Consider the following 26,160-nt stretch of genomic DNA (forward strand, 5'->3'; position numbering starts at 1 on the left):
AATGCGTTTCATCATGCTTCCTCCTCTTGTTCATGGACTTCCACACAGAAGCACATCTTTTCGAAATACAATGTTACTTAGAAGAGCAAGGAATAGTTTACCTATCAGATCTATGGAGAAGGGAAGAATTTATGACCAAACAGAGATAGAGAACATTATGAAATGCAAAATGGATAATTTTGATTACATTAAAATTGAAAAGTTTTTACACAAACAAAGCCAATGCAACCAAGATTAGAAGGAAGGTAAAAAATTGGGAAAGAATTTTTACAACCAGTCTCTCTGATAAGGGCCTCATTTCTAAAATATATAGAGAATTAAGTCAAATTTATAAGAATACAAGTCATTCCCCAATTGATAAATGGTCAAAGGATATAAACAGGCAGTTCTCAGATGAATAAATTAAAGCCATCTATAGTCATATGAAAAAGTGCTCTAAATCACTATTGATTAGAGAAATGCAAATCAAAACAGCTCTGAGGTACCACATCATACCTATCAGATTGGCCAACATGACAAAACAGGACAATGATAAATGTTGGAGAAGGTGTGGGAAAATTGGAACACTAATGGTGCTGGTGGAGTTGTGAACTGATCCAACCATTCTGGAGAACAATTTGGAACTATGCCTAAAAGGCTATAAAAATGTGCATACCCTTTGACCCAGCAATACCACTTCTACATCTGCATCCCAAAGAGATAATAAAAACAGGAAAAGGACTCACTTGTACAAAATACTTATAGCAGCTCTTTTTGTGATGGCAAAGAATTGGAAATTGAGGGGATGCCCATCAGTTGGGGAATGGCTGAACAAGTTGTGGTATATGGAATAAATTATACACAGTAACGGCCACATTGTGTGATGACTGACTTTGATAGACTTGGCTCTTCTCGGCAATGCAAGGATCTAAGACAACTCCAAAAGACTCCTGATGGAAAATGCTATCCACATCCAGAGAAAGAGCTATGGAGTCTGAATGCAAATGGAAGCATACTATTTGCTCTCCTTTTCTTTTGTTGTTTTGTCTTATTGCTTCGTTCTGATGGTTCCCCCCATCAGTTCTAATTCTTCTTTACATCATGACTAATGGGAAAATATGTCTAATATGATGTACAAGTAGAGCCTATGTCAAATTGCACACTGTCTTGGGGAAGGGAGAAAGGAGAAAATCTAAAACTCAAAATCTTGTGGAAATGAATGTTGAAAACTAAAAATAAATAAATTAATTTTTAAAAAGAAAAAAAAAGAAATATAACACTATACCATCAAACTTCTTATCTAAGCTGTTCTTTTTGAGGCAGGGCATTTCTTCCATTGTTGTATTCCAGTCATAAGTTATATCCTACCAAGTTTCAGTTATACTAATATGAAGTTGAACGTACTTTCCTAATGTTGAGTTCTTTTGTTTCCTTGTTTATTACTAATATTCTATGTACTTATGTATAGACATCTGAGACTAAAAGTATTTTTACTGCTCCTCCTCCTGGATATTGTCTTCTGAGGATTACTGGGTAACTTCCCTATTATTTTTATTTTTTGTTATTCTCTGGCATCTGTTTCTCCCTATGATATATGGCTTAGCAGTTGTATGTGAGCAGTTTTCTCCTTCTACCTCCATTTTCAATTTAAATCCCTGTTGATCAGATCTTGAAGTCTTTAGACAAATGTATTCTTCCAGGTTCTTGTCAGATGTACTCCATACCTGTACTGTATCCCTAGCCAGCAGCCAAAATTATTATCTCTTAAGTCCTGGTCCAAAAATCCAAATTCCCCTCAGTGAAACAACTTCCTTAGCCAGCTATTTCTTTGCCATGTCCTCTTATCTTTTTTTTCCTTTAAAATTTTTATTTTACTTTAATTTATGGAATAAAACAAGTGTTTCCATAACTTAGTACAATAAAAGATGATTGCACGTGAAACTACAAATCTACTATGCACAACTTGCTATTTCTTTCAAATATGCAACAAAATTATCATGTAAATTTCTTTTTTTCCTTTTTTCTTTTTTTTCTCTCCCCCCCATGGCTACCATTAGACATGTACATATACATACATGTACATATACATATATATATTTACACATACATATATATGTGTAAAATTATTCTACATGTACTTCTATTTATCAGTTCTTTCCCTGGATGCCGATATCACCTTTGTCATATGTCCTTTATGAGAAAGCAGAACCAGGAGAACACTGTACCCAGTAACAGCAACATTGTACAATGCCTAACTTTGATAGACTTAGCTCTTCTGAGCAATGCAAGGATCTAAGACATCTCCAAAAGTCTCATGATGGAAAATGCTACATCCAAAATGGAATGTGGAAAATCCACATCCAAACAAAGAACTATGGAGTCTGAATGCAGATCGAAATATACTATTTTCTCTTTCCTTTTTTGTTTTTTGTTTTTTCTTTCTCCTGGTTTTTCCCTTTTGTTCTGATTCTTCTTTCTCAACATGACTAATGTGGAAATATGTTTAATAGATGTACAGCCTATCTCAGATTCCCTGCCATCTTGGAGAGAGAGAAGCGGAGGGAGGAAGGAAAAATTAGAACTCAAAATCTTATAAAAGCAAATGTTGAAAACTAAAAATAAATAAATTAAATAAATAAATGCTCTTTCTCTCCTGGATGTACCAATAAATCCTCGACACCACTTGATGAAGAACAAGAAACTATTTCCTCATCAGAGGATTCAGTTCTACCTTCCATAGGAATAGCTTCAACATCATTAAATAAGACAGGTGGCACAACATAGTCAGGAAGACCTGAATTCAAATCCAGCCTTAAACATTTACTTCCATGTGACCTTAGGGAAGTCACTTAATTTTTGTCAACCTCAGTTTCCTCATTTATTAAAAAAAATGATAATAATATCTACCCACCTGGGGATGCTGTAAGAATAAAATGAGATAATACTTGCAAAGTACTTAGCAAATCTTAAAGTACTATAAAAATGCTTATTATCTAGCTCCAATGGTTTTTCTTCCCATTCTTCTCCAGGTTGCTCTTCTACCCTCCAATCTCCTGACATGGGATAGGGTTTTCCTCTGTGGTTTCATAGTTTTTTCTCCCCCTTTGTTTTCCTCTTAAAACATCATTTTAATTTAACAAATACTTATTAAGCTCTTACTATGTACCAGACACTTGACTAAGAGCTGTGGATACAAAGACAAAAAAGAACAGTCCCTGACTTCAAGGAGCTTACATTCTACTGGAAGAGGGGTGATATAAAAAATTCATAAGTAAATACAAAGTACATAAAATAACCTCAAGAGGGAGAAAAAGCTAATTTTTCCTGAGAAGCCCACATTCCTTCAGCCCTCCTTCTTCCTCCTCTAGTAGAGAGAGCAGTCTGCATTTTGTACATATGTAGCTATTAATTGTCTCTGGAAACAACACAAACATAGTAAAACCTCTGCAGTCCCTAAAATATTTTCCTATCTTCCACAACCTACTCAAGTTCCCTATGCCTTAGTACTAACTTTTTTTGGTAGTTTTTTTGTTTTTGTTTTTGTTTTTCGGTGAGGCAATCGGGGTTAAGTGGCTCGCCTAGGGTCACATAGCTAGTAAGTGTCAAGTGTCCGAGGTCGGATTGGAACCAGGTCCTCCTGACTCCAGGGCCAGCGCTCTATCCACTATGCCACCTAGCCGCCCCTTAGTATTAACTTTTATAGCAAACTGTATCCTGGGGATTCTGTTCCCATAGATCTTAAGCAAGGCCTTTTGATAGGCGACTTTACATCTCTTCTTATACTTTCCTGTCTTTTCTTGTTTCTGAAACTCCTTGGTCAGGTAACTGATCGTCAACAGAGTCTTACCAACAGCTTTACGGTAACACATTGAGCTGTTATCTGCTAGAAGGCCTTTGACTGAATACTTTCTCACCTTGTTCTTTCTCTAGTCTCATGACTGTCCAGAGCTGTGCTTTTGTCCTGCCCTCTTCACTATTCATACTATTTAAATAGGGGCCCAATAAATACTTGTTGAATAAATGAACATAAAACACCTGCACTGGACCAGGTAAAGACGGAAGAGACTTGGAAGGCATCATGCTCAAAGCTTCCATTTTACGGATGAGAACCCCAAGCCCCAGAGAAATAAAGATGACTTGCTCAAGGTCCAGAGGTATGCTGGAGCCAAGTCAAACCAGCTGTCAAAAGCTGGTTGTTAAATTTTCAGTGCATTCACACCTTGGAAATAAGAGAAGTACCAATCAGGGCTTGACTTAGTGTTTTGTTGATTGTCTATACTTAAAGTGACGGAGTAAATGTTAATAATGAAGATTAAATTTAAAACTGTGTTGTGCTACTTTCAGAAGGTTGGTTGTTAAATTTTTATCAGCACACAACCACCAAGGTCATGCATCAGAACCAACAATGTGCACTCTACAGCAGTGGTGTCAAACTCAAGTAGGCATGGTTCCCTTGGGTGGTATGTTGATTTAGAAAACCACAAGTTAACATTATCTGTTTTATTATAGTTAAATTTTTGTTCATCATTTTCCCAATTATATTTTAATCTGGTTCACCCTGATAGGGAACTTTTCAATTTACTTCTGATATGTGATGGAGAAGGGCATGAGAAGAAGCTTTCTGACCTTCCTCTCTTATGATAACAGACAATGAAGATTCTATTCAAACTGAGCCCATCCAGGAGATACCAAAGGAACTACAGCCTGTGCTCAAGGAAGCGCTAAGGGATAAGAATGCCAGTGTACGCATGGCAGCAGCTGTGTGCCACTACACCATCCAAGCACATGACAGCCAAGCCCAGGAAATCATGCAGAATGCTCTGGCAGTAGGTGAGGCGCTAACGTACCAACACTTTTCCTCTGAACCTGGGGATATTGAAGGGCTGCCCTCCATCAGCCTTCTCTAATCCTCTACTTTCCATCATCACCCTCTGGAAAATTTGCTATCACACTAGAGGTTGGTTTTATAAAGGGCACTCCAGGAGTTATTGTTTTTTCCTGTCTATCATGCCTACAATTCTGGCATGTTAACCTCAGATAGTCTCTGGGTTATTGTCTCACGGTCCAAATAGGCTTCTTCTAGACCAAGAAGCCCCTTCTTCTTTTCGGCTAGGCAATAGGGTTAAGTGACTTGCCCAAGGTCACATAGCTAGTAAGTGTTAAGAGTTTGAGGCCGGATTTGAACTCAGGTCCTCCTTACTCCAGGGCCAGTGCTCTATCCACTGCACCACCTAGCTGCCCCCTTTTTTTAATGAGACAATCAGGGTTAAGTGATTTCCCAGGGTCACGCAGCTAATAAGTGTCAAAAGTCTGAGATCAGATTTAAACTCAGGTCCTCCTGACTCCAGGGCCAGTGCTCTGTCCACTGTGCTGTCTAGCTGCCCTGTTTTTTGTGGGGGTTTTTTTGAGCCCCTTCATTCTTAAAAGAAAAAAAAATCACAATTAAGCAGAGCACGACAAGGTTATTAAGCTGAGATATAAGACAATTTCTTCATACTCTCAAAAGTCAAGCCATGTTATCTAAGGAAAGAGAGGGCTCAGGTAAGAATCAGGGATCTAGCCTACCATCACCGTCTCCTATATACCTTTGCCCAACAACTTTTGGCCTCTAAGGAAAATTCTTTTTGAATCAATTAATCACTGAAGCATTTATTGAGTATCTACTGTATGAGAGGCATTATATACTATTGCAGTATTTACTTGGTTTTGCTCAAGACATTTGAGATGGGGGAAGGGACATAGGGTAAGAATGTGAATGCTTTTTTGAAGCCCTTGATTATAGTGGCTTATTCAAGCTATGGGTATGCTTTAAGGAGCACTTATCCCTTCTCATCCCTAGCTAAGTCACCTATGTAGCCCATCTAAAGTGAGATCACCCAAGGGCATGGTTTAAGGGTTCGGGGAGTTGAAGGGCAGGCTTTAGGATGGGACCATCCCAGAGGAATAGTCCTCAGACTATGGAAATAAAATTCTAACTGCTCCATGATCCTTCTACTCTTCCTCCAATTCCATCTTGACAGGTAATGATGCTGACAGCTGGGCAGCAGCCCAGTGCCTGGCTCTGGACGGGATTGCTTCTTTTGCTGTGGTGAAGAGAATCCTCTACCAACTGTTTTGCAGAAAGGACAAGGAAACAGAGGAACAAACTTGTCTCCTGCTGAGCTATCTCAGTGATAAGACAGTAGGTGCCCATTCTAGAGGCATACAGAGAGAGATCAAGACAGAAATTGGATCTTGTGCTATTCTTACAGCCAAATTATGGTGGGATTGTACATTTTCCTATCAAGTTACCTTCATAAGGGTGGACTCCACGATCTGTCTATACTAATACCTCGCCACTGAAGGGGGCCATTCATAGTCTTCCAAAAACATAAGCATTTATCATATGTCTGATTCTTTATGGCAACTGTAGACTGGCATGCCTAGACCCATATTGGCATATCAGGGTTTGGACAGTAGCTGGGTCCAAATTTGGGAAAGTTAATGGTGGTTAATTCTCAAGGCAGGGAGGAGCTGAGAATGATAGAGGACTCAGTTTCCAGACATCAGGACAAGACAGAGCTTGGAGATAGCAGAAAATCAAACAAAAAGTCTAAGAGTCTGTAGGGAACAAGACTCAGGTTTCTAGAGAGTTCACAGAATCTCAGAGTTGGAAGTAAACTCAAAGTTTCATCTACTCCAGATCCATTCCTGAATGAGAATCCCTTCAACAACATGGCCCAAAAGTAGCCATCCAGCCTTTACTCGAAGACCTCCAATGTTCAGTAACTGCAGAGACACCCGTTGTACTCTTGGGTAATCTAATTGTTAGTAAGTTTTCCCTCACATTGACTCTAAACTTGCCTCTGGGAAACATTGACTTGTTTCTCCTATTTCTGTTTTCTGGGACCAAAAAGAACAAAGATAATCCCCTCTTCCACCTGATGGTGCTTCCAATACTTAAAGACATCAATCAAGGGCCCCTGTATCTTCCCTTCTCAAGACTAAACACCCCCAGTTACTTTAATCAGTTCTCATAAGGCAGAATTTGAGACCTGTAACCATGCTGGTTGCCCTTCTCTGGACACTCTCCAGATCATCGATTATGTTTTTCTTGAAGTGTGGTAACCTCAACTGAAAATGATCTTCCAAAGCAGAATACAGCAGGACTATCATTGCCTTATTCCTTATTAATATGCCTCTCTTAGTGCTGCCTAATATTATATTAGCTTTCTTGACTACCATAACACACTGTTGATTCATATTTAGTTCATAGACCACTAAAACCCATCTTTTCCTTTTTTTTTGGATGAATTGCTATCTAGTTGTGCTTCCTTTATTACCCATGAGATTGATTTTTTGAACCTAAGTAAAAGGTTTGAGTTTTATATTTATTATATTCACTTCTATTAAATTTCATCTTAATTACATTTGGCCCATTTTTGGTCAAGATCTTAAGACATCTTTCCCAACTTTGTGCAGTTAGCAAGTTTGATAAACATGCCATCTTTGCATTTATCCAAAGTATTGATTTAAAAAAAAACATCGAGTAGCTACAGCCAGAGAAAATTTACCTTATTCTTTGAATTATTGCTTTATCCTGGGCCTGGGGAGTTGATTTACAGAGATGGAAAGACACTAGTAGAGCAATATCTGATTCATCTATTATATGAGAGGGAGACTGCATCTCCCCCAACTCCTTTTGGGGGTCTTGTTGAACTCTCATTTGCAATGGAGCAGAAGTTGCACGATAGGATAAAAGGATGCTATCTATATGTTGTAATCTCTTTTCACTCCTTCTTTTCTTCACTCTGACCTTGCCAAGCCAGGAAAACCAATTCCCCTTGTAGTCATGTTTGAGATAAGTAGTGTACATTCCTCCTACAATTTCTTTTCACTATCTTCATATATGTGTAGTTGGGATTCTATCAATTTGCACCAAAAGATCTGAGAGGTATCCAGGAAGAAAGCTAGGTTATGGATGGAGACAAATATTTCCCTACAGGAACATTTGGTTTAGTTATCTTTTCACTTTTTTTCTATGTACACTTAACTATTTGATCACAAAATGCTAAGTCTCTGAATCTATTAATGTAGCAAAAAGTGAGTTGAACCCACAGATGAGATAGGGACTCTGAGCTATGTATAGACTGCAAGCTTCGTATTTTAACATTTTGAGCAATATTCTATTTCATTTTCTAGATGGAATTTAGACCCAGCCATCAAGGGGCCAATTGAAGTTGCTTTAGCCTACCGCTGCCTCATAGGCTATTCAATAGGGAAGCAACCTTGTTGGTAGGCTGAGCTTCCACAGGATACCAGGAGGGATATTGCAGCCTCTCAGAAAAGGAGTAGCTCATGCATGCATAGGAGACAGTAACTAACAAAGTCTGGGCTGGTAGGCAGTCCAGATATTGCACCTATTTAATTAAATTCTCTTCCTAAATAATGAACTCGGTGATAAGCCATGTTTCCATTGGCTTAAAGAAGGCAGTCCTAAAGCCATATAACCCAAGCGCCACAAGTGAGTGCTGGTCTCATGTAGCAAAAAAACCAATTACAGATCCCTGGGGCACTCTACTAATGATGTCCTTCTAAGCAGATACTAAAGCATTAATGACTTCTTTGGGGGTCCAATCGTTCAAACAGCTGAAACCACATAAGTATTCTGTTAGTTATTCTACTAATCTCTAGACAGTAAAAATGTCTGAGAGTATACCTGCCAAAACAAATCCAGGAGCGATGTAAACAAAATTATATAAAAAAAACCTTTTTATACAAATAAAATCAGATTTAAATAATTGGAGAAATATTCATTGTTCATGGGTAGGCCAATATAATAATATATAACAATATATAATGTAATATAATAAAATGACCAATATAATAAATACAATAAAATTACAATCTCAATGATTGTCATTTAATATGTAATGTAATATATTATGTATAATATGATAAATTAATTGGTAACCAATATAATAAAAATGATAATTTTACCTAAACTAATTTATATATTCAATGACATCCCAATTGTCAAAAAATATTTTACTGAATCAGAAAAAATAATAAAATTCACTTAGAAGAACAAAAAGCCAATAATATCAAAGGAACTAATGAAAAAAAAATTTAAAGGAAGGAGGTTTAGCAGTACCAGACACTAATCTCCATCTTTCCCATCAAAATAGTTAGCCAGAGGTGATATGCTGTGGTGGAATGAATATTGAACTAGAATCTGGGAGACCTTGGATCCAATCCTGGTTTTTCTACCCTTGGGCTGTGTGACTGTAAACTCAGTAAAGGTGTGGGGAGCAGGTGAATGACACCATAAACAGCTGCCCCCATCCTTCTGATGGTGCCTAGAGGCAGTTTTTAACTGGAATATTTAGGAAAGAAAGAGTGGGAAAAGGTGGCTACTGTTCCAGGTGTATTTTAAGATTAGATTGCATCACACTGAGATGCTATAACTATTAATTTGAAGAAACAAACAGATCTCAGAAGCAAAGGCTCTGAAATGCACATGAATTAAGGATATTATTGAGCAGAGCACAAGAATGAGCCTGATCATAAGGGGAAGAAATATTTTCAATGTTTGAAAAAAATATTTTCAAGTAAGTCCTGCCAAGACAAGAAGTGGTCTCATAGTACAGATGAAGACTGCAGGTGTTTGTGGGAAGAAATTGCTGCCGTTGAGACTTCTCAACCCATGAACGCCAAAGACAACTTAGGTCAGTAGGAAAAGTCTGTGACTGTGGTGAGAGAGAGAGAAGCTAGGTCTCAGCCGCAAGTCCCAAGTGTGGGCCACAACTGCCTCCTGAGCTTCTGGCCCACAGACTGAGGGGGAATAGAGTGGCTGATCAGAGGGGGATTGCAGGGATCTCTTTGCCAGAGCTGAGGCAGGATTCTCTTGCTTTGCCCGTGCTTGGATCTGGGTCACAGTTCTGAGAGGTGGTCCTGGGGCGAGGAGGAGTGCTGGTGTGGTGGTGGAGCTAGTTATGGTGGTGGAAAGGAAACACCTTGCCCCTTATCATACCACCTTAGAAGAACTAAAAATTTATAGGTCCCTAGAAGTAGCTCTGAAAACAGCTGTACAAACCCCCAAAGCTTGAGACAGTACATTCCCCACATTGGAAGCAGACTCTTACCTTAACAAAGAGTTTAAAATTCAAGTAATTGCCCAGGATCATAAGTAAGCAGCACAAAAAGAGTCAGACTATATTATCTTATTTTGGTGACAAAGAAGATCAAAACATACAACCAGAAGAAGACAACAAAGTCAAAACTCCTACATCCAAAGCCTCCAAGAAAAATATGAATCAGTCCCAGGTCTTGGAAGAGCTCAAAAGGGATTTTGAGAAGCAAGTAAGAGAAGTAGAGGAAAATCTGGGAAGAGAAATGAGAGTGATGCAAGAAAATCATGAAAAACAAGTCAACAGCTTGCTAAAGGAGACCCAAAAAAATACTGAAGAAAATAGCACCTTAAAAAATAGCCTAACCCAAATGGCAAAAGAGGTCCAAAAAGCCGATGAGAAGAATGCCCTAAAAAGCAAAATTGGCCAAATGGAAAAGGAAGTCCAAAAGATTACTGAAGAAAATACTTCTTAAAAAAAAAAAAAGAAAGAAAATACTTCCTTAAAAATTAGAATAGAGCAATTGGAAGCTAGTTACTTTATGAGAAATCAAGACACTGTAAAACAAATCCAAAAGAATGAAAAATTAGAAAACAATGTGAAATATCTCATTGGAAAAAGAGCTGACCTGAAAAATAGATCCAGGAGAGAGAATTTAAAAATTATTGGACTATCTGAAAGCCATGATCAAAAAAAGAACCTAGACATCATCTTTCAAGAAATTATCAAGGAAAACTGCCCCGATATTTTAGAACCAGAGGGCAAAATAGAAATTGAAAGAATCCACTGATCTCCTCCTGAAAGAGATCCCCAAAGGAAAACTCCTAGGAATATTGTAGCCAAATTCCGGAGTTCCCAGGTCAAGGACAAAATATTACAAGCAGCCAGAAAGAAACAATTCAAGTATTGTGGGAACACAATAAAGATAACACATGACTTAGCAGCTTCTACATTAAGCGACTGCAGGGCATGGAATATAATATTCCAGAGGGCAAAGGAGATAGGATTACAACCAAGAATCACCTACCCAGCAAAACTGAGTATAATCCTTCGGAGAAAAAATGGTCATTCAGTGAAATAGAGGACTTTCAAGCATTCTTGATGAAAAGACCAGAACTGAATAGAAAATTTGACTTTCAAATATAAGACTCAAGTGGAACATGAAGAGGTAAACAGGAAAGTGAAATCATAAGAGACTTATTAAGGTTGAACTGTTTACATTCCTGCATGGAAAGATGATATATGTAACTCTTGAGACCTTTGTCAGTATTTGGGTAGTTGGAGGGAAAAAAATTATATGTATGTATGTATATAGATAGATAGATAGATAGATAGATAGATAGATAGATAGATAGATAGATAGATGGATGGCACAGGGTGAGTTGAAGATGAAGGGGTCATATCTGGAGAATAAAATTAAGGGGGGAGAGAGGATTATACTAGGAGAAGGAGAAAGGGAGAGGTAGAACAGGGTAAACCATCTCACAAAAAAAAACAAAAGAAAAGACTCTTACAGTGGAGGGGAAATGGGGGAAGGTGAGAGGGAATGAGTGAATCTCATTCTCACAGGATTTGACTTAAGGAGGGAATAACATACACACTCAATTGGGTATGGAAATCTGTATTACCCTACAGGAAAATAGGGGGTTACAGGGACAAGAGAGTAGGGGGATGATAGAAAGGAGGGCAGATTGGGAAAGGGGGTAATCAGAAGCAATACTTCTGAGGAGGGACAGGGTCAAAAGAAAGAATAGAATAAATGGAGGAGGGCAGGATAGGATTAAGGAAAATAGAATTAGTTTTTCACAGCATGTCTACTATGGACGTGTTTTGCATAACTGCACCTGTACAACCTATATTGAGTTGCTTGCCTTTTCAATAAGGGTGGGTGGGGAGGGAGGAAGGGAGAAAATTTGGAACCCAAAGTTTTAAAAACACGTGTTTAAAAAATAAAAAAAAAATTTAAAATAAAGAAATTGCTGCTGTTGATGCAAGTGAAAGGAAGTAGATGAAGTTACCACATGAATTTTGGTAAGCTGTTTCAAGTTAGAGGGACTGTGACTGCAAGGTGGATTCTTACACACACATAATCTTATCTCAGTAGAGTAAGGAAAGAAAAGTGTAGAGGAGCGTGGGGGTAGGAGATAACTCATGTGGGACAGGGAACAGCCTCACAGGACTTGTCTAAGAAGTTTCTACTGGGACACGGCTAGTGATTGCATCTAGTGGAAGGTTGACTGGGTGCCTCAGCCCTTCTGCCCAGGGATGCTGTAACTGGTATACTCAAAAGAAGCAGGACCAAAGTTGGTATATTTCCTGAACAACCTTGGTGTTCAGATGCAGAGATGCAGAGAGTTGTGTGTGAGGACACAGCAAAGGAGAAGCCAGGTGAGGTTTGTGGGCTTAGCTAGATAGCACATATCCAGCAATCAGGATTTCTAGATGTGGCCCTCCTGTGTGTATATGGGTTCCCCTGATTGCCTACTCATTGGGAATAGACTAAGCAGTGGCATTGTTGGCATCACTAAAGTTCTGTACATTCAGAGGTGAACATTTATACCGCAGACAACAATTACTACAAATCAGGGTTTGATTTTTTGTTTTGTTGATGGTCTAGATAGACTGAAGGAAGTATTAATAATGCATATTAATACAGTGCTTGCCTTCTAGGGAGAGAATTTGGAACTCAAAAAAAATTTTTTTAAAAGAATGCTGAAAATAAATGGTGAAATTTATAACATATAAATGAAACAATGCAGATTGTTAAATATAATTATTAAATATTTAAACTATTAAATACTATTTTAAATTATTGTTTAAATTATTAAAATAAAATAATGCAGATTATTTGTGTGGGGGGTGGAACCCTGTTGTTAAACATTTACCAACACACACTTCTGTATTGCTCTATAAGCATTGCTTAAGCTCTGTAGGAGCTCGTTAGGAGGCTCAAGTTATCAATGAGATTATCATCACAGTGGAAGTCTGATGACTGTAGGCTAATAATAACAATAACAATAATAAAGATTGGCACTTATATAGTGCTTTAAGATGTGCAAACTGTACATCCACTATCACAGCACTCTGTGTATATGTTCTGAGCCCAGGCTACTTGTTACCCAGAAGTCAATATCTAACTTACTTCACTACCACAACATCACCTGGGATTCTGAACTTTAGGAGCTGTAGACAAGGCATTTACATGTAAGCTATCACCGACTTAGACATATAAGAAATGGTAACTTAGGAAATATGAATGACATCAAATTAGGCATGAAACATACATAGGGCAAGTTATATATTAGTCAATGGAAGGAGAAGAGGAGAAAAGAGGAAAGTGAATACTGAATTAAGGTCAAAGAGCAACCTAGGAGTTTTGTCTTAAAATTGGGTGAGCTAGGCCCCTCTTTTGCACTCTCCAGTTTTAACGGAACCTGAGTTGGCTGGCTCTAATTGGAGAAGTAGGCATCCTACCTTTCCACTGCTAGGAGATAGACATCCCATGTTTGTGATCCTGATGCTGAATGCCACATGATGGTGAGTCTTTCAAGGTTCCATCACTACTGAGGGTGCACAGAGAAACCACTAAACTATGTCTTATGTCTCCTCAGAGCCTGATACATACCCTACTTGCTGTGGAGCTGAACAGCTGCCAATGGGAAGACAGGATTGTTGCCTGCCGAGCTCTTTCCCGAATCAGGGGGAGGAGTGTCAACCAGGTAAATCCTTTTCTTGTCCTGCTAAATCTAATTTGCAGTATAAATAAGGTGGGTAACACTTATAACTATTTGCTACCCCACTCCCACTCTACTGTGCTTTCCAAACAGATCTCTCTATCCCAGTACAACTACTTCTTATCTCTAAAGGTTACCAAAATCAAAATTAAAAGAGACCAGTCATATCACAATGCATCACTAAGAAGCAGCTAGCTTCTGTGACAAATCCCCTGCCAGACTGATCAGCTACCAGCCAAATGCTACCCCTACCACACCATAGATGTGCATCAGGTATGGGCCAGGTATAAAGACCCAAAGCACACTTATATCCCACCACCCAAAAAAAATCATCTCCATATGTCTCCATGGATTTCTGTGACCCTGACTACCTGTTCTACTACCTGATTTTTTGGGGGGGGGGGTTAGGCGATGGGGGGGGGTTAAGTGACTTGCCCAGGGTCACACAGTAAGTGTTATGTGTCTAAGGCTGGATTTGAACTCAGATCCTCCTGAATCCAGGGCCGGTGCTGTATCTGCTGCACCGCCTAGCTGCCCCCTCTACTACCTGATCTTGAACTTTCTGAACAAAATAAATATTTAGGTACTGCATGTCTAATCAGTGTCCAGTGATGGATGTTGGAAGGCCTTGGCATGGTCTTCCTGGTGTAAACAAGTATAGGAGGTGTTTCCTAGTGTTTGGGAAGAGAAGGGAGGGAAGGAATGGTTTTTATGCTTCTTATCTGAGCCTTGTTTTAGCAAAAATTATACCACCCTTCTGAGACAAGAGAAGATTCTACTTTTGCTGTAGTCCGTAGAAATTAGACAGGATGTCATACAGCTAATGTGGAAATTTGTTTTTGATGATTATACATATATACATATATTTGTAATGGGTTTTGTTTTTTTCTTGCCTTGTCAAATGGGTGGGGGAGAGGGAGTAGGGAAGGAGAGAATTCTAAACTGAAAATAAAATAAAATTGAATTAAAAACCAAAAAAAACCAACAAAAAGGATGCTATAATCCTTCCCTTCAAGAAGCTTATGGGTTTCCTCTCTCTTTTGTGCTTTCCTGGAATCAAGATGTCTAAGCGAGGACATGGTGGGTCTTTAGGAGCAAAGTTCCGAATTTTCTTGGGTTTCCCAGTGGGAACTGTCATCAATTGTGCTGATAATACAGGTGCCAAGAACCTGTACATCATCTCTGTAAAGGGGATTAAGGGGAGATTAAACAGGCTTCCTGCAGCTGGTGTGGGTGACATGGTAATGGCCACAGTCAAAAAGGGGAAACCAGAGCTCTGAAAGAAGGTTCATACAGCAGCGGTAATATGGCAACGGAGTCATATCGGAGAAAAGATGGTGTGTTCCTATATTTTGAAGACAATGCAGGGGTCATAATAAACAACAAAGGCGAGATGAAAGGCTCAGCCATCACGAGGCCTGTTGTCAAGGAGTGTGCTGACTTGTAGCCCAGGATTGCATCTAATACCCGGCAGCATTGATTGATTCTCCTAAAGCCTATTTGTAAAAAAAAAAGCTCCATTAAAGTGTCTTCCTATAAAAAAAAAAAGAAGCTTATAGTCTAGTTGATGAGATAAAACAATTAGCAAATAAGTGCTAGGCTATACAGTACTTACTGTGAGTATAATTGGAGAAGAGAGATTACTAAAGACTAGACTAGTCAGGGAAGACCTCATGGAAGAGTTGGGTCTTGAACTGTGCAGAATCTAGATGAATATACAAAGGGCATTCCAAACAAGGGGAGCAGCAAGACTAAACCCTAACCACCATTCCTACCTGCCCTAGATGAATCTTCGTAGAACAATGAAGATGCCCCACCCTTTCTGAGCCTTCCCTTTCCCCACGATGTATTTCATCAACCTGCCAGTACTTGTGGAGTATCTTCAGTTATCTAAATAGATTTGCCACAAGGATGCCCAACTTGATCATCTTATTCTCATATACTCTGAATACCACAAGCCTGGCCTGAAATTATACCTTTCATTCCCACGGCCCTGAACATCTGACTGTTCTTTCAGCTCCACTGTCTAGAGGTGTGGGTACAAATACAGTTGAATAACTGGGACACAGAAGTTCAGTTACTGACCAGAGCATCTTGGAATCTAAGAGTTTCAAGAGACCACAGAGGCCTTCTCATGCAACCCATACCTAAGCAAGAATACCTTCCACTACATCCTTAATAAATGGTCATCCAGTGTGTGCTCTGCGACCTCCAGTAAGAGACCTCCAGTAAGAGACCCTCCAGGAAGAGACCAGTAAGACAACACATTCTGCTCAACTATAGCTCTTTGACCTAAAGATTGTAGTAGGCACGTGTGACATGGGGATCAGGCGGGATCTAGATGAATCAAGAGCCTTCTCCGGAACTCTCTTTAGCAGCTGGGTGGTAGAGTGGATAGAGCACCAGCCCTGAAGTCAAGAAGACTCATCTTCCTGAGTTCAAAACTGTTCTCAGATACTTGCTGTAGGTCACACGACTGTGTGACCCTGTTGTGCAAGTCACTTAACCCTGTTTGCCTCAGTTTCCTCATCTGTGAAATGAGCTGGAGAAGGAAATGGCAAATCATTCCAATATCCTTGCCAAGAAAATCCAAAAAAAGGAGTCATGAAGAGTAGGACATCACTGAAAAATGACTGAAAAACAACAATAGTTGGAAAAGATGATTCAGGTGTCTTTTCATTCATAATTTCACCTATTCTGTACTTCTTCCTACTGGTAATTGAAAGAATATCAATGACTACCTACACATATGGTGGTGTTTGAGTGGCAAGGGTTGAAAAAAGCGATGCTAGGAAGATAAATACTTTTTGTCATGTAATTAGAAAGAAGATGGGCAATAATCTCCTCTCTTCCTTTGTCTAGGATAAAATCTAATCACATCTCACCTATTAGCGTTATGTCTCTGGTACCCAAGCAAGTTGCATTGACCTTGGGGGATGTTTTGTGTTTGTAGGATCTGAAACACAAATTGATCCAGCTGATGTGGAATGATTGGAACTGGGGTGTACGCCAGGCAGCTGCCCAAGCCCTTGGGCAGATGAAGCTGGGGAAGGAGGTGCATGACAAGATCGGGTAGGCTATGTCTTTAGGATGGTCAGAAAGAAGTTGTAGTGTAAACAGGGGTAAATGTTTACTAACTGGCTGTAGGTGGGGGGCATGGAATGCATGCAACACACTTTTTAATATGATACTTTATTTTTCCATCAATTACATGTTAAAATAATTTTTTAACATTTTAAAAAAAGTTTTGAGTTCCAAATTCTATCCCTCCCTGAGATGATAAGCAATATGATACAGGTTATACATATGCAATCACGTAAAACATTTCCATATTAGTCATTTTGTACAAGAAGACTCAATTTATAAAAAAAAAAGAAGAAGAAAAGAAAGTGTAAAATAGCAGGCTTCAGTCTATATTCTGACAGTATCAGTTCTTTCTCTGGAGTGGGATAGCATGCTTCATCATGAGTCCTTTGGGATTGATTTGGATCATTATATTGCTGAGAATAGCTAAGTCATTCACAGTTCTTCATCATACAATATTGCTGTTACTGTGTACAACATTCTCCTGGTTCTGCTCACTTCACTTTGCATCAGTTCATGTAAGTCTTCCCAGGTTTTTCTGAAATCATCCTGCTTGTCATTTCTTATAGCACAATAATATTCCATCACAATCATATACCACACCTTGTTTAGCCATTCCCCAATTGATGAGCATTCTCTAAATTTCCAGTTCTTAGCCACCACAAAAAGAGCTGCTTTAAATATTTTTGTACAAATAGGTTCTTTTCCCTTTTTTTTAATGTCTTTGGGATATAGACCTAGCAGTGGTATTGCTGGATCAAAGGGTATGCACAGTTTTATAACTCTTTGGGCATAGTTCCAAATTACTCTCCAGAATGGCTAGATTAGTTACAACTCCCCCAACAGGCAACAGACTTTTAATTCAATTTGCATCATTAACACTTTCTCCTTTACTTTCTTAAGTCTAGACAATCATCAAAACAATAAATTAAACTCTGTTTTGTAGCCTTTGCAAATTTTGGAGGTGTAATTGCTCACACTGAAAATGTAACACTTGGCTCTCCCTAGCACCCCTGGAAATAAACTATTCTCAATATTGACAGTATTTGAAGTCTCAGTAACCAAATAATTCATAAAGCTGTATAGAATTCCTACAGTATGTGTAACATTGTGATGGGCTTTATTAAGAAAGGAAGGAAACACATCGATTAAGAACCTATCATGTACCGGGGATGTATGGGGTGCTCAGGGAGGACTAGCACCTCTGGAATGAGGGCTTGCCCAGCTCTTTTCAGGGCTGCTTATCCACTTTTGGTGTCCACTTTCACCCAACTCTCACCTATGGCTCCAAGAAGCTGTAGTATTTGTAGAGGCCACACCCAGTAAACCATTTAGGCAGATGGTCTAAACCAGACTGAGGGAAATTGACAGGCCTCAAACCCATCTGTGTGGTAGGGGAATGTCTACCCTGAGTATGTGAAGGCTTCTCCCAGCAGAATGGGAAGATGAGAACAATTTGTTCTAATGGTGACCGAAGCAGGAACTGTGGAGAGCTTAGATCTTGGTCAGATATTGAAGATGCCAAGGTCATCCACTGCATCCTAGGCCACTGCCCATCATCCTGGCTTTTGTCCTGCCACTGGAATTCGATGACTCTGGAAGAGAAAGTGAGACTAATGACTGTGCAGCTCTGCCTCATTTAAATCTAAATCATCCATGAGTCAAGACATCACCCCGCGATATCGCTGGTCCTCTTTGAAAATAAAGGACAAACAACAAACTAGGTGCCAGGCAGTATGCTAATATTATCTCATTTGATCTTCACAACAACCCTGGGAAGCAGGTGCTATTATCATCTCCATTTTACAGATAAGGATATTGAGGCTGGCAGAGGTTAGGTGTCTTGCCCAGGATCACACAGCTAATAAGTATCTGAGGCTAGATTCAAACTCAGATCTTCCTGACTTCAAGCCCAGGGCTTAATCCACTGACTGCACCATCTAGCTGCGTCTGATGGATGATATAGAAAAAAAAAATACCCCAGTCCCTGATTTCAAAAAGTTTAAAATGTAGTTAGGAGAGGTATTTATGAACATTAACTATGAGTTGAATATCTCCTCTATGCTGGTGATTTTGTTAGGTTCTGTGATAGACATGAAGGCAAAAGAAAAGGTCCCAGCCTTCAAGAAACTTACAATCTTATTGCAGCAAAAAGTAATACCTAACAATTGAAGAATTAGATGATATAAGAAACTAGATATAATCATAGCCACTGCCAAAGCAAGCAACATGAATGATAAATACTGTGGCTATAAAAGAGAAGTCAACGTGAACTGGAATAGCAAAGGGGAAAGTTTTATGGGCACCTTCCTTGATACTTCTCATTAAATGTGATCTTGGGAAGGATCCCATAACCACTCAAAGTATGTTGTTTGTTTCTCTCATGGCATTTGCACTTTGCCTTGCATTCTAGTTATCCAATTTGGATGGGGAAGGAGCGGGGAAGAAGCTAGGTGGTGCGGCAACATAGTGCATAGAGTGCCAAGCCTGGAGTCAGGAAGACTCCTCTTCCTGAGTTCAAATCTGGCCTCAGACACTTATTAGCTTTGTGACCCTGGGCAAGTCACTTAACCCTGTTTGCCGCAGTTTCCTCATTTGTAAAATGAGCTAGAGAAGGAAATGGCAAACCGCTCCAGTATCTTTGCCAAGAAAACCCTCCAAAGGGTCACAAAGAGTTGGACACAATTGAAACAATTGAACAAAAACAGTGCCTGACACATAGTAGGTGCTATATAAATGCTGGATATGGTTGCTGTTTCTCGCCTACAATTCCCACTTCCATTTGATTGCACTGGCTGTGATAGCTGTGAGAGGAACCCCCCTTCCTCCCAACCTCTATTTCTTGGAATCTCTGGTTTCCTTCAAGGCTCAATTTAAGTGTCACCTTCCTCAGGCTGCCTCTCTTGGTCTCTCTGATAGCTTGTACAAACGATCTTTAACTGAGGTCCATTGACTTTGGGGTTTTTTTTTTAATATTTTGATAATTATTTCATATAATTGGTTTCCTTTGTAATTTTATGCATCTTATTTTTAAAATATCATTCTGAGAAGGGGAATTGACTTTACCTGACTGCCTAAGGGATCCTTGACAAAAAAAGGAAGAATCCCAGGTCTGGTGCTGTACCCTTTAATGTTACCTTGTATCTACCTTGTATCTTTTATATAGCTGTATATCTCTTCTCCCATTAGAATATAGGCTCCTTGAGGGTAAAGACTTTTGTTTTTGTTTCATCTCCCAGCATTTAGCACAGTGCCTAGAACATAGTGAGTGCTTAATAAATGCTTGTGGACTAATTTATGTAGGCCATGAAGGATGAATAGAATCAGGGTGGGGAATAGAAGGGAAGGTATATCAGTTAGAAGAGTGATGCAAAAGGAAAAAATCTGGAATGGGTAAGAAAGCGACTAGCCTGACTGGGGTAGGGGGCTTGTGCTGGGAAGTAGTGGTGTGAAGTATAAAAAGTTCAAGAGACATAGTTTCCAGGTAATTAACCATTTGATTAATTATGCTAGTGGATAATCAATAAAAGGGGTCAGTGACACTCGAATGCCAAAGACCCCTCATGGAAGCCACTCAAGGTTTATATGCTCTTGGAGGAGTGGGTGTCCCTGAGGGTGGTAAACAACTCTGATTGGTTAGCAATTAATTAGAAGAATGAATATTAAGATGAGAGGTGGACCTATTCTAATGAAGGGGGACATGACTTTGCTCTTTTACTCTTGCTCCCAAACCACCCCTAGCCTCAGGCAATCTAGACAAAGGACCTACCCCCAGCCCAAGCCTGAGTAGATCGCAATGGGCTTCCCCACTTGGGTGGGGTCTGAACAAGATTGAAGAGAAAGTTAATCCAATCTCATTATCAGCAATGTCCTTTAGAGACCGAACAACCTACAGGTTTCTGAAAAAATCCTGGTCCTAATTCAATAATTGATCATTAATATAAGAGAGAAATAATAATTTCTCTCAGTGGGAAATAAGGTTGGATAGGTGGGGTGAGAATAGGAAGAGCCTTGAATGCCATCTTGACTGTAATTGCAGGTTCCATTGAGCATTTGCAGAACTTCTCTGTCTGATTCTACTAATCATGTGTAATAATTGTGTAATTGATTCCGCAGGGGATGACAAAACCCCTGACTGCTTCCATTCAGCCGTCTATGACTCTGAGCTGAAGGGCACTTTGGGAAAGATGAATTAACTAACTTATTGGCCGCTAAAGTGCAAAGGTCAGAATTAGCCAGAGAAGTTATGTCCATGCTACAGCCACAGAGCCATTGGAGGCTTTTCAGGCAGAGCAGTAACTGGACTCTTCTGTCCAACAGAATAATGCTGGGTCAAGGAAACTCCCAGGAGCGAGTAGACGCCCTCTCCCTGATTGGCTGGCTGAAGCTTATGACTGCCAAGTTGCTTCCTGACTTCGTTAACTGCTTCTCTGATGATTTTGTGGCTGTGAGGAGGGAAGCCTGCCTTGCAGCTGGTGAACTCAAGATAAAAGATAAGATGGTAAGTTGGAGTTGAAGCAGTTTCTGGACAACTCACTACACTGTTAAAGGTTTATTTGCCATGGGCTTTTCTTCCCACAATTTTTCTGGGGGCTGAGAAAACACTGTGTAAAAGTCTTATGGGGCACAAGGGCAAAGGGGCAATCAGGACTCTGGACTAAAAGTCAGATTGCGTCTTTCCCATTCTAGCTCTACCACTGACTTTCTACCTGACCTTCAGCAAATCACTTAAGCCAGGCGTGGGGAACCTGCAGCCTCGAGGCCACATGTGGTCCTCGAGGTCCTCAAGTGCAGCCCTTTGATTGAATCCAAACTTCACAGAACGAACTCCCTTAATAAATGGATTTGTTCTGTAAAACGTAGACTCAGTCAGAAGGCCACACCTGAGTACCTAGAAGACCACATGGAGCCTCGAGACTGCAGGTCCCCACCCCTGAAAACTCTCTCCTCACATCTAAAATAGGCATAGGAATATATTCCCTAATTTATCTCACACGTTTCCTCAAAAGCTCCAGAGATAATAAGTATGAAAGTGCATTACAAGCTAGAAAGTGCTATACAAATATAAGATATTGAAACTACATTTACTAGAAAGCATGGAAGGTAAATAGTTGAACATCTATCTGAGATGACGTTTGGTCTTGGGCCAAACCTAACTTCTTCAACTGGGGTCATCCAACTCTGTAACTATACTTTACCTTGGAGAGACTGTCATCACCAGATCTGTAATTGAAAATCTTTACGCTGGCATCCTCAACTGAGAGTGGTGGAGAGGATGAGGATGGACACCTTTCTCGGGAGGAATAAAGACCTGCAAGGATCCCAGGACACTGCTGAGGCTGCTTCTGGAGAGACTATCCCTCCCCTTTTCTGTATCCCTAGCACCAGGCGCAAGGTGTAGGTTCCTTACAGGGGTGGGGAACCTGCTGCCTCAAGGCCACGTGGGTCCTCTAGGTCCTCAAGTGTAGCAAAGGGCCACACTTGAAGACCTAGAGGGCCATGTGGCCTCGAGGCCACAGGTTCCCCACCCCTGGTAGGATATAGTGCTATATAAATATTTATTTAATAACTAACCAACTACCTACCTCCCAACTCCTCACCCCACAGAAGTTGTATCTGATCCTTCCCTATTTTCACTAGTTAATCCTGATAACTGGGTGCTAAAGGCAGTTGTTTCTTCATACTTGGTATCTCTTGAATGCCTTATTACTGGGGGTGGGATAGAGTGGTAACCCTTACGGCTTTTGGGGAGGTGATGGAAAGAGGGCTTGAAGCCATGCTCCCCCATATTAGAGCTAAGGGACTTTACAGGATCATCTAACAATAATAGCTAGCATTTATATAACACTTTGGGGCAGCTAATTGGTACAGTGCATAGAGTGCTGAGCCTGGAGTCAGGAAGACTTATCTTCCTGAGTTCAAATCTAGTCTCGGACATTTACTAGCTGTGTGACCCTGGGCAAGTCACCTAACCCATTTTGCCTCAGTTTCCTCATCTGTAAATTGAGCTGGAGAAGTGGCAAACCACTCTATTATCTTTGTCAAGAAAATCCCAAATGGGGTCACAAACAGATAAAATGGAACAACAACAGAACGCTTTAAGCTTTGCAAAGCACATCACAAATACTGGTGTCTCATTTTACCTTCACAACAACCCTGGGAGGTAGATGCTATTATTTATTGTCTCCACAGATGAGGAAACTGAGGCAGATAAAGATTCAGTCCGTTGTCCAGGGTAATAAAACTAGTAAGTGTCTGAAGCCGGATTTGAACAACTCTGGTCTTCTTGATTTGAAGTCCAGCACTCTAATCCAACTGTATCTTACAAAGGAGTAAAATGAGGCCCCAGAGAAAGGAATGATTTGCCAAGAGTCACAGAGGAGGGCTCATTTAACTTTCCCTGATATAGACGCTAATCTGGAGCGAGTCCAACAGAGGACCCACAATAAGAACTGAAAGGCTCCTTAGAGACCTCCCTATCCATCTCACCCAAAAAGAGAGGCTCAGAATTGGTGGCAGAGCGGGAACTAGACAATCCAGGCCTAATGTTTCCAGCTCATCCCTCTTACATCCAAGGTGCTGAAATGTATCCTCCTTCCTGGGCAGCAGTCTCTGGTTTTGTGATCCAGGACAAGCAGCCGGGCAGGAAAAGGAGGACCTTTAGTCCTTTCGGTCCTGGCCCCAAGCTTACCTTGCCCCTCTCTCTGGGTATGCAGGATAGTTTTAGAAGCCCAGGAGAGCCCCAGGAGAGGGGCAGCTAGGTGGTACAGTGGATAAAGCACTGGCCCTGGAGTCAGGAGGACCTGAGTTCAAATTTGACCTCAGATGCTTACCTTGGGCAAATCACTTAATCCCAATTGACTTAAAAAAAATTAATTTAAAAAAAGGGTTTATTCTGCATTATTTTTCTTAAGTTGAGAGAATCGACGACACAATAAACCAAGTCCTGATTTGTAGCATTTGCCAATTTCCAAAGTGTAAATGCTCACCCTGAAAATTTAACAGTTGGCTGCTTGTAAGCTGAGCCACTTGGAACTCAGTCTAGCACAGCCCCGGTACCCTTCTTGCTACTTCCCCACCCCCTCATAGTCTCATTTCCCTTTAGAGGAGGGGATGGGGGGAGGGAGTTGAGAGGGAGGTGACCAGCAGTGTGCTGTTCCCATTCTTCGGCCAGTTCATGGTGACCCTCAAATCTCCTGCTGTTGGCACTAAAGGACGGGTTCACTGGGCCAAGACCAGGCCTCTATCGCCAGCCACAAGCCAGGGCGGAGTTTTCATCTCATTGAATAGAACTTTTGGGCCTCACCTACCCTTAGTTCCTGCTCCTACCAGCACCAACACTGCCCTACCATAGCTCCCCACCCTCACCAGGCTACTTCTCCCCTCTTTTTCCTAAGAGACCCATAAATTCTTCCAAGAGATCCTTGAAATTTCCCACCCTTTGACAAAACCTTATCCAGTTTCCTCTGGTAACTGCTTTGATTACAGCCTGGTACTGAAGAATGAAAAGGGAGACATAAGGTGAAGAGTGATTTGGTTCCCTTCCTAGTTTTTTGGGGGGGCATGTTTCTTTAGGGGGAAGAGAAACCTGAATCCTGTATATGGAAAAATTCTATCCACGGCCAGGCTGATCAAAACTGCGCTGGGATGAAAAGAATCCACCCACAATGAGCAAACAAAACTGGGCTTATTCTAGGAAGAGGACACGCTGTTCCAGTGGTCATTAATTTAGAGGGCACTGAAGGCAAGAGAAGAACTTTGTTTAGCCAAGAGTCATAGCCCCTTCAGAGGCAGCTTAAGAGAATGAGTAAGAGGCCAGCCTTGGAATCAGGAAGTTCACATCCTGCTTCTAACACATACTGGCTCTATGACTACAGATCTTTTAACCTCTACATGCTCTAGACAATCCTCTAAGACTATGTTGCAATAAAGTTATTGACCTACATTAATAATAAGGATCCCTACCATACTGGGCAGGGTCAGCTAGGTGGCACAGCAGACAGATTACCAGGCCTGGAGTCAGGAAGACTCATCTTCCCAAGTTCAAATCTGGCCTCAAACACTTACTAGCTGTGTGACCCTGTGCAAGTCACTTAACCCTGTTTGTCTCAGTTTCCTCATTTGTAAAGTGAACTGGAAATGGCAAACTCCTCCAGTATCTTTGCCAAGAAAACCCCAACTGGAGTCATGAAGAATTGGACATAAGAGAAAAACTGACTGAACACACACACCATACTAGGAGTTCCCTATACTAATAAAAATTATTTTTCTGGTTTTGCCTTGTTTTTAATGGCATATTCTAGAAGGCCAGTGAGTTGGATCTAGGCTTTCTTTGTTCCAACTCTGACAGCTCATCATTTCTCCCTTTTTTATTCCAGGTCTATGACAGCCTCCTAAAGTTGGTACAGGGTGATCCATACTGGAAAATCAAAGCTTTCGCCATCAGAGGTATTATAGAGGTAGTGCCCCCTATTCCTGCCTCTCAAATAACGTTCCATGGGGTGGGGAAACAGGGGAGAAGCCTCACAGAGGGCTCTTTGTTTCATCATGAGGCATCACTACTAGCTACCAACCCTATTCCACAGAATGTCACAATCTAAACCAGTCCCACACTCACTCCAGGAGCGAGGGCATTTCACCCTTCTGAGATGAATTGCCCCATTCTTGAGGATTCCTGGAAAATGATTGGCTTCCATTGGTTGCCTGACCTGTTTTTGGGAGGGCCTGCCAATTTATCAGTTGTGAGAGTATGGTGAGAGCAGAGCATTTCTTTTTTTTTTTCCTTCCACTTAATAGTATTTTATTTTTTCCAGTTACATGTAAAGATAGTTTTTAATGTTCACTTTTATAAGATTTTGAGTTTCACATTTTTTTCTCCCTTGCTCTCCTCCTCCCTCCCCAAGATGGCAAGCAATCTGATATAGGCTATACATGTACGATCATATCAAACACACTTTCACAGTAGTCAAGTTGTGAAAGAAGAATCAGAACAAAAGGAAACAACCATGAGAAAGAAAAAAAAAGAGAAAGAAAATAGTATATTTCAATCTGCATTCAGGCTCCATAATTTTTTCTCTGGATAGCATTTTCTATGATGAGTCTTTTGGAATTGTCTTAGATCATTGTATTGCTGAGAAGAGCTAAGTCTATCAAAGCTGATCATCACCCAAAGTTACTGTTACTATGCCTAATGTCTTCCTGGTTCTACTCACTTCACTCAGCATCAGTCCATATAAGTCTTTCCAGGTTTTTCT

At 40.4% G+C, this 26,160-nt stretch overlaps 1 protein-coding gene and 1 pseudogene across 1 annotated transcript in view; both read left to right on the plus strand.

The window, feature by feature from the left end:
- Positions 1–26,160, plus strand: part of HEATR4 (HEAT repeat containing 4) — a 95,539-nt gene that overhangs the window by 31,650 nt on the left and 37,729 nt on the right. Inside the window, exons 6-11 of the mRNA XM_027844969.1 lie at positions 4,627–4,809; positions 6,000–6,160; positions 13,640–13,807; positions 16,776–16,894; positions 21,227–21,407; positions 25,285–25,354. Coding sequence (XP_027700770.1) covers positions 4,627–4,809; positions 6,000–6,160; positions 13,640–13,807; positions 16,776–16,894; positions 21,227–21,407; positions 25,285–25,354 — 882 coding nt within the window. The remainder of the gene's footprint in view (positions 1–4,626; positions 4,810–5,999; positions 6,161–13,639; positions 13,808–16,775; positions 16,895–21,226; positions 21,408–25,284; positions 25,355–26,160) is intronic.
- LOC114030026 lies at positions 14,884–15,302 on the plus strand (annotated as a pseudogene).

The sequence above is a fragment of the Vombatus ursinus genome, unplaced genomic scaffold (genome assembly GCF_900497805.2).
Source record: "Vombatus ursinus unplaced genomic scaffold, bare-nosed wombat genome assembly UNPS02014945.1, whole genome shotgun sequence".
Classification (NCBI taxonomy): Eukaryota; Metazoa; Chordata; class Mammalia; order Diprotodontia; family Vombatidae; genus Vombatus; species Vombatus ursinus.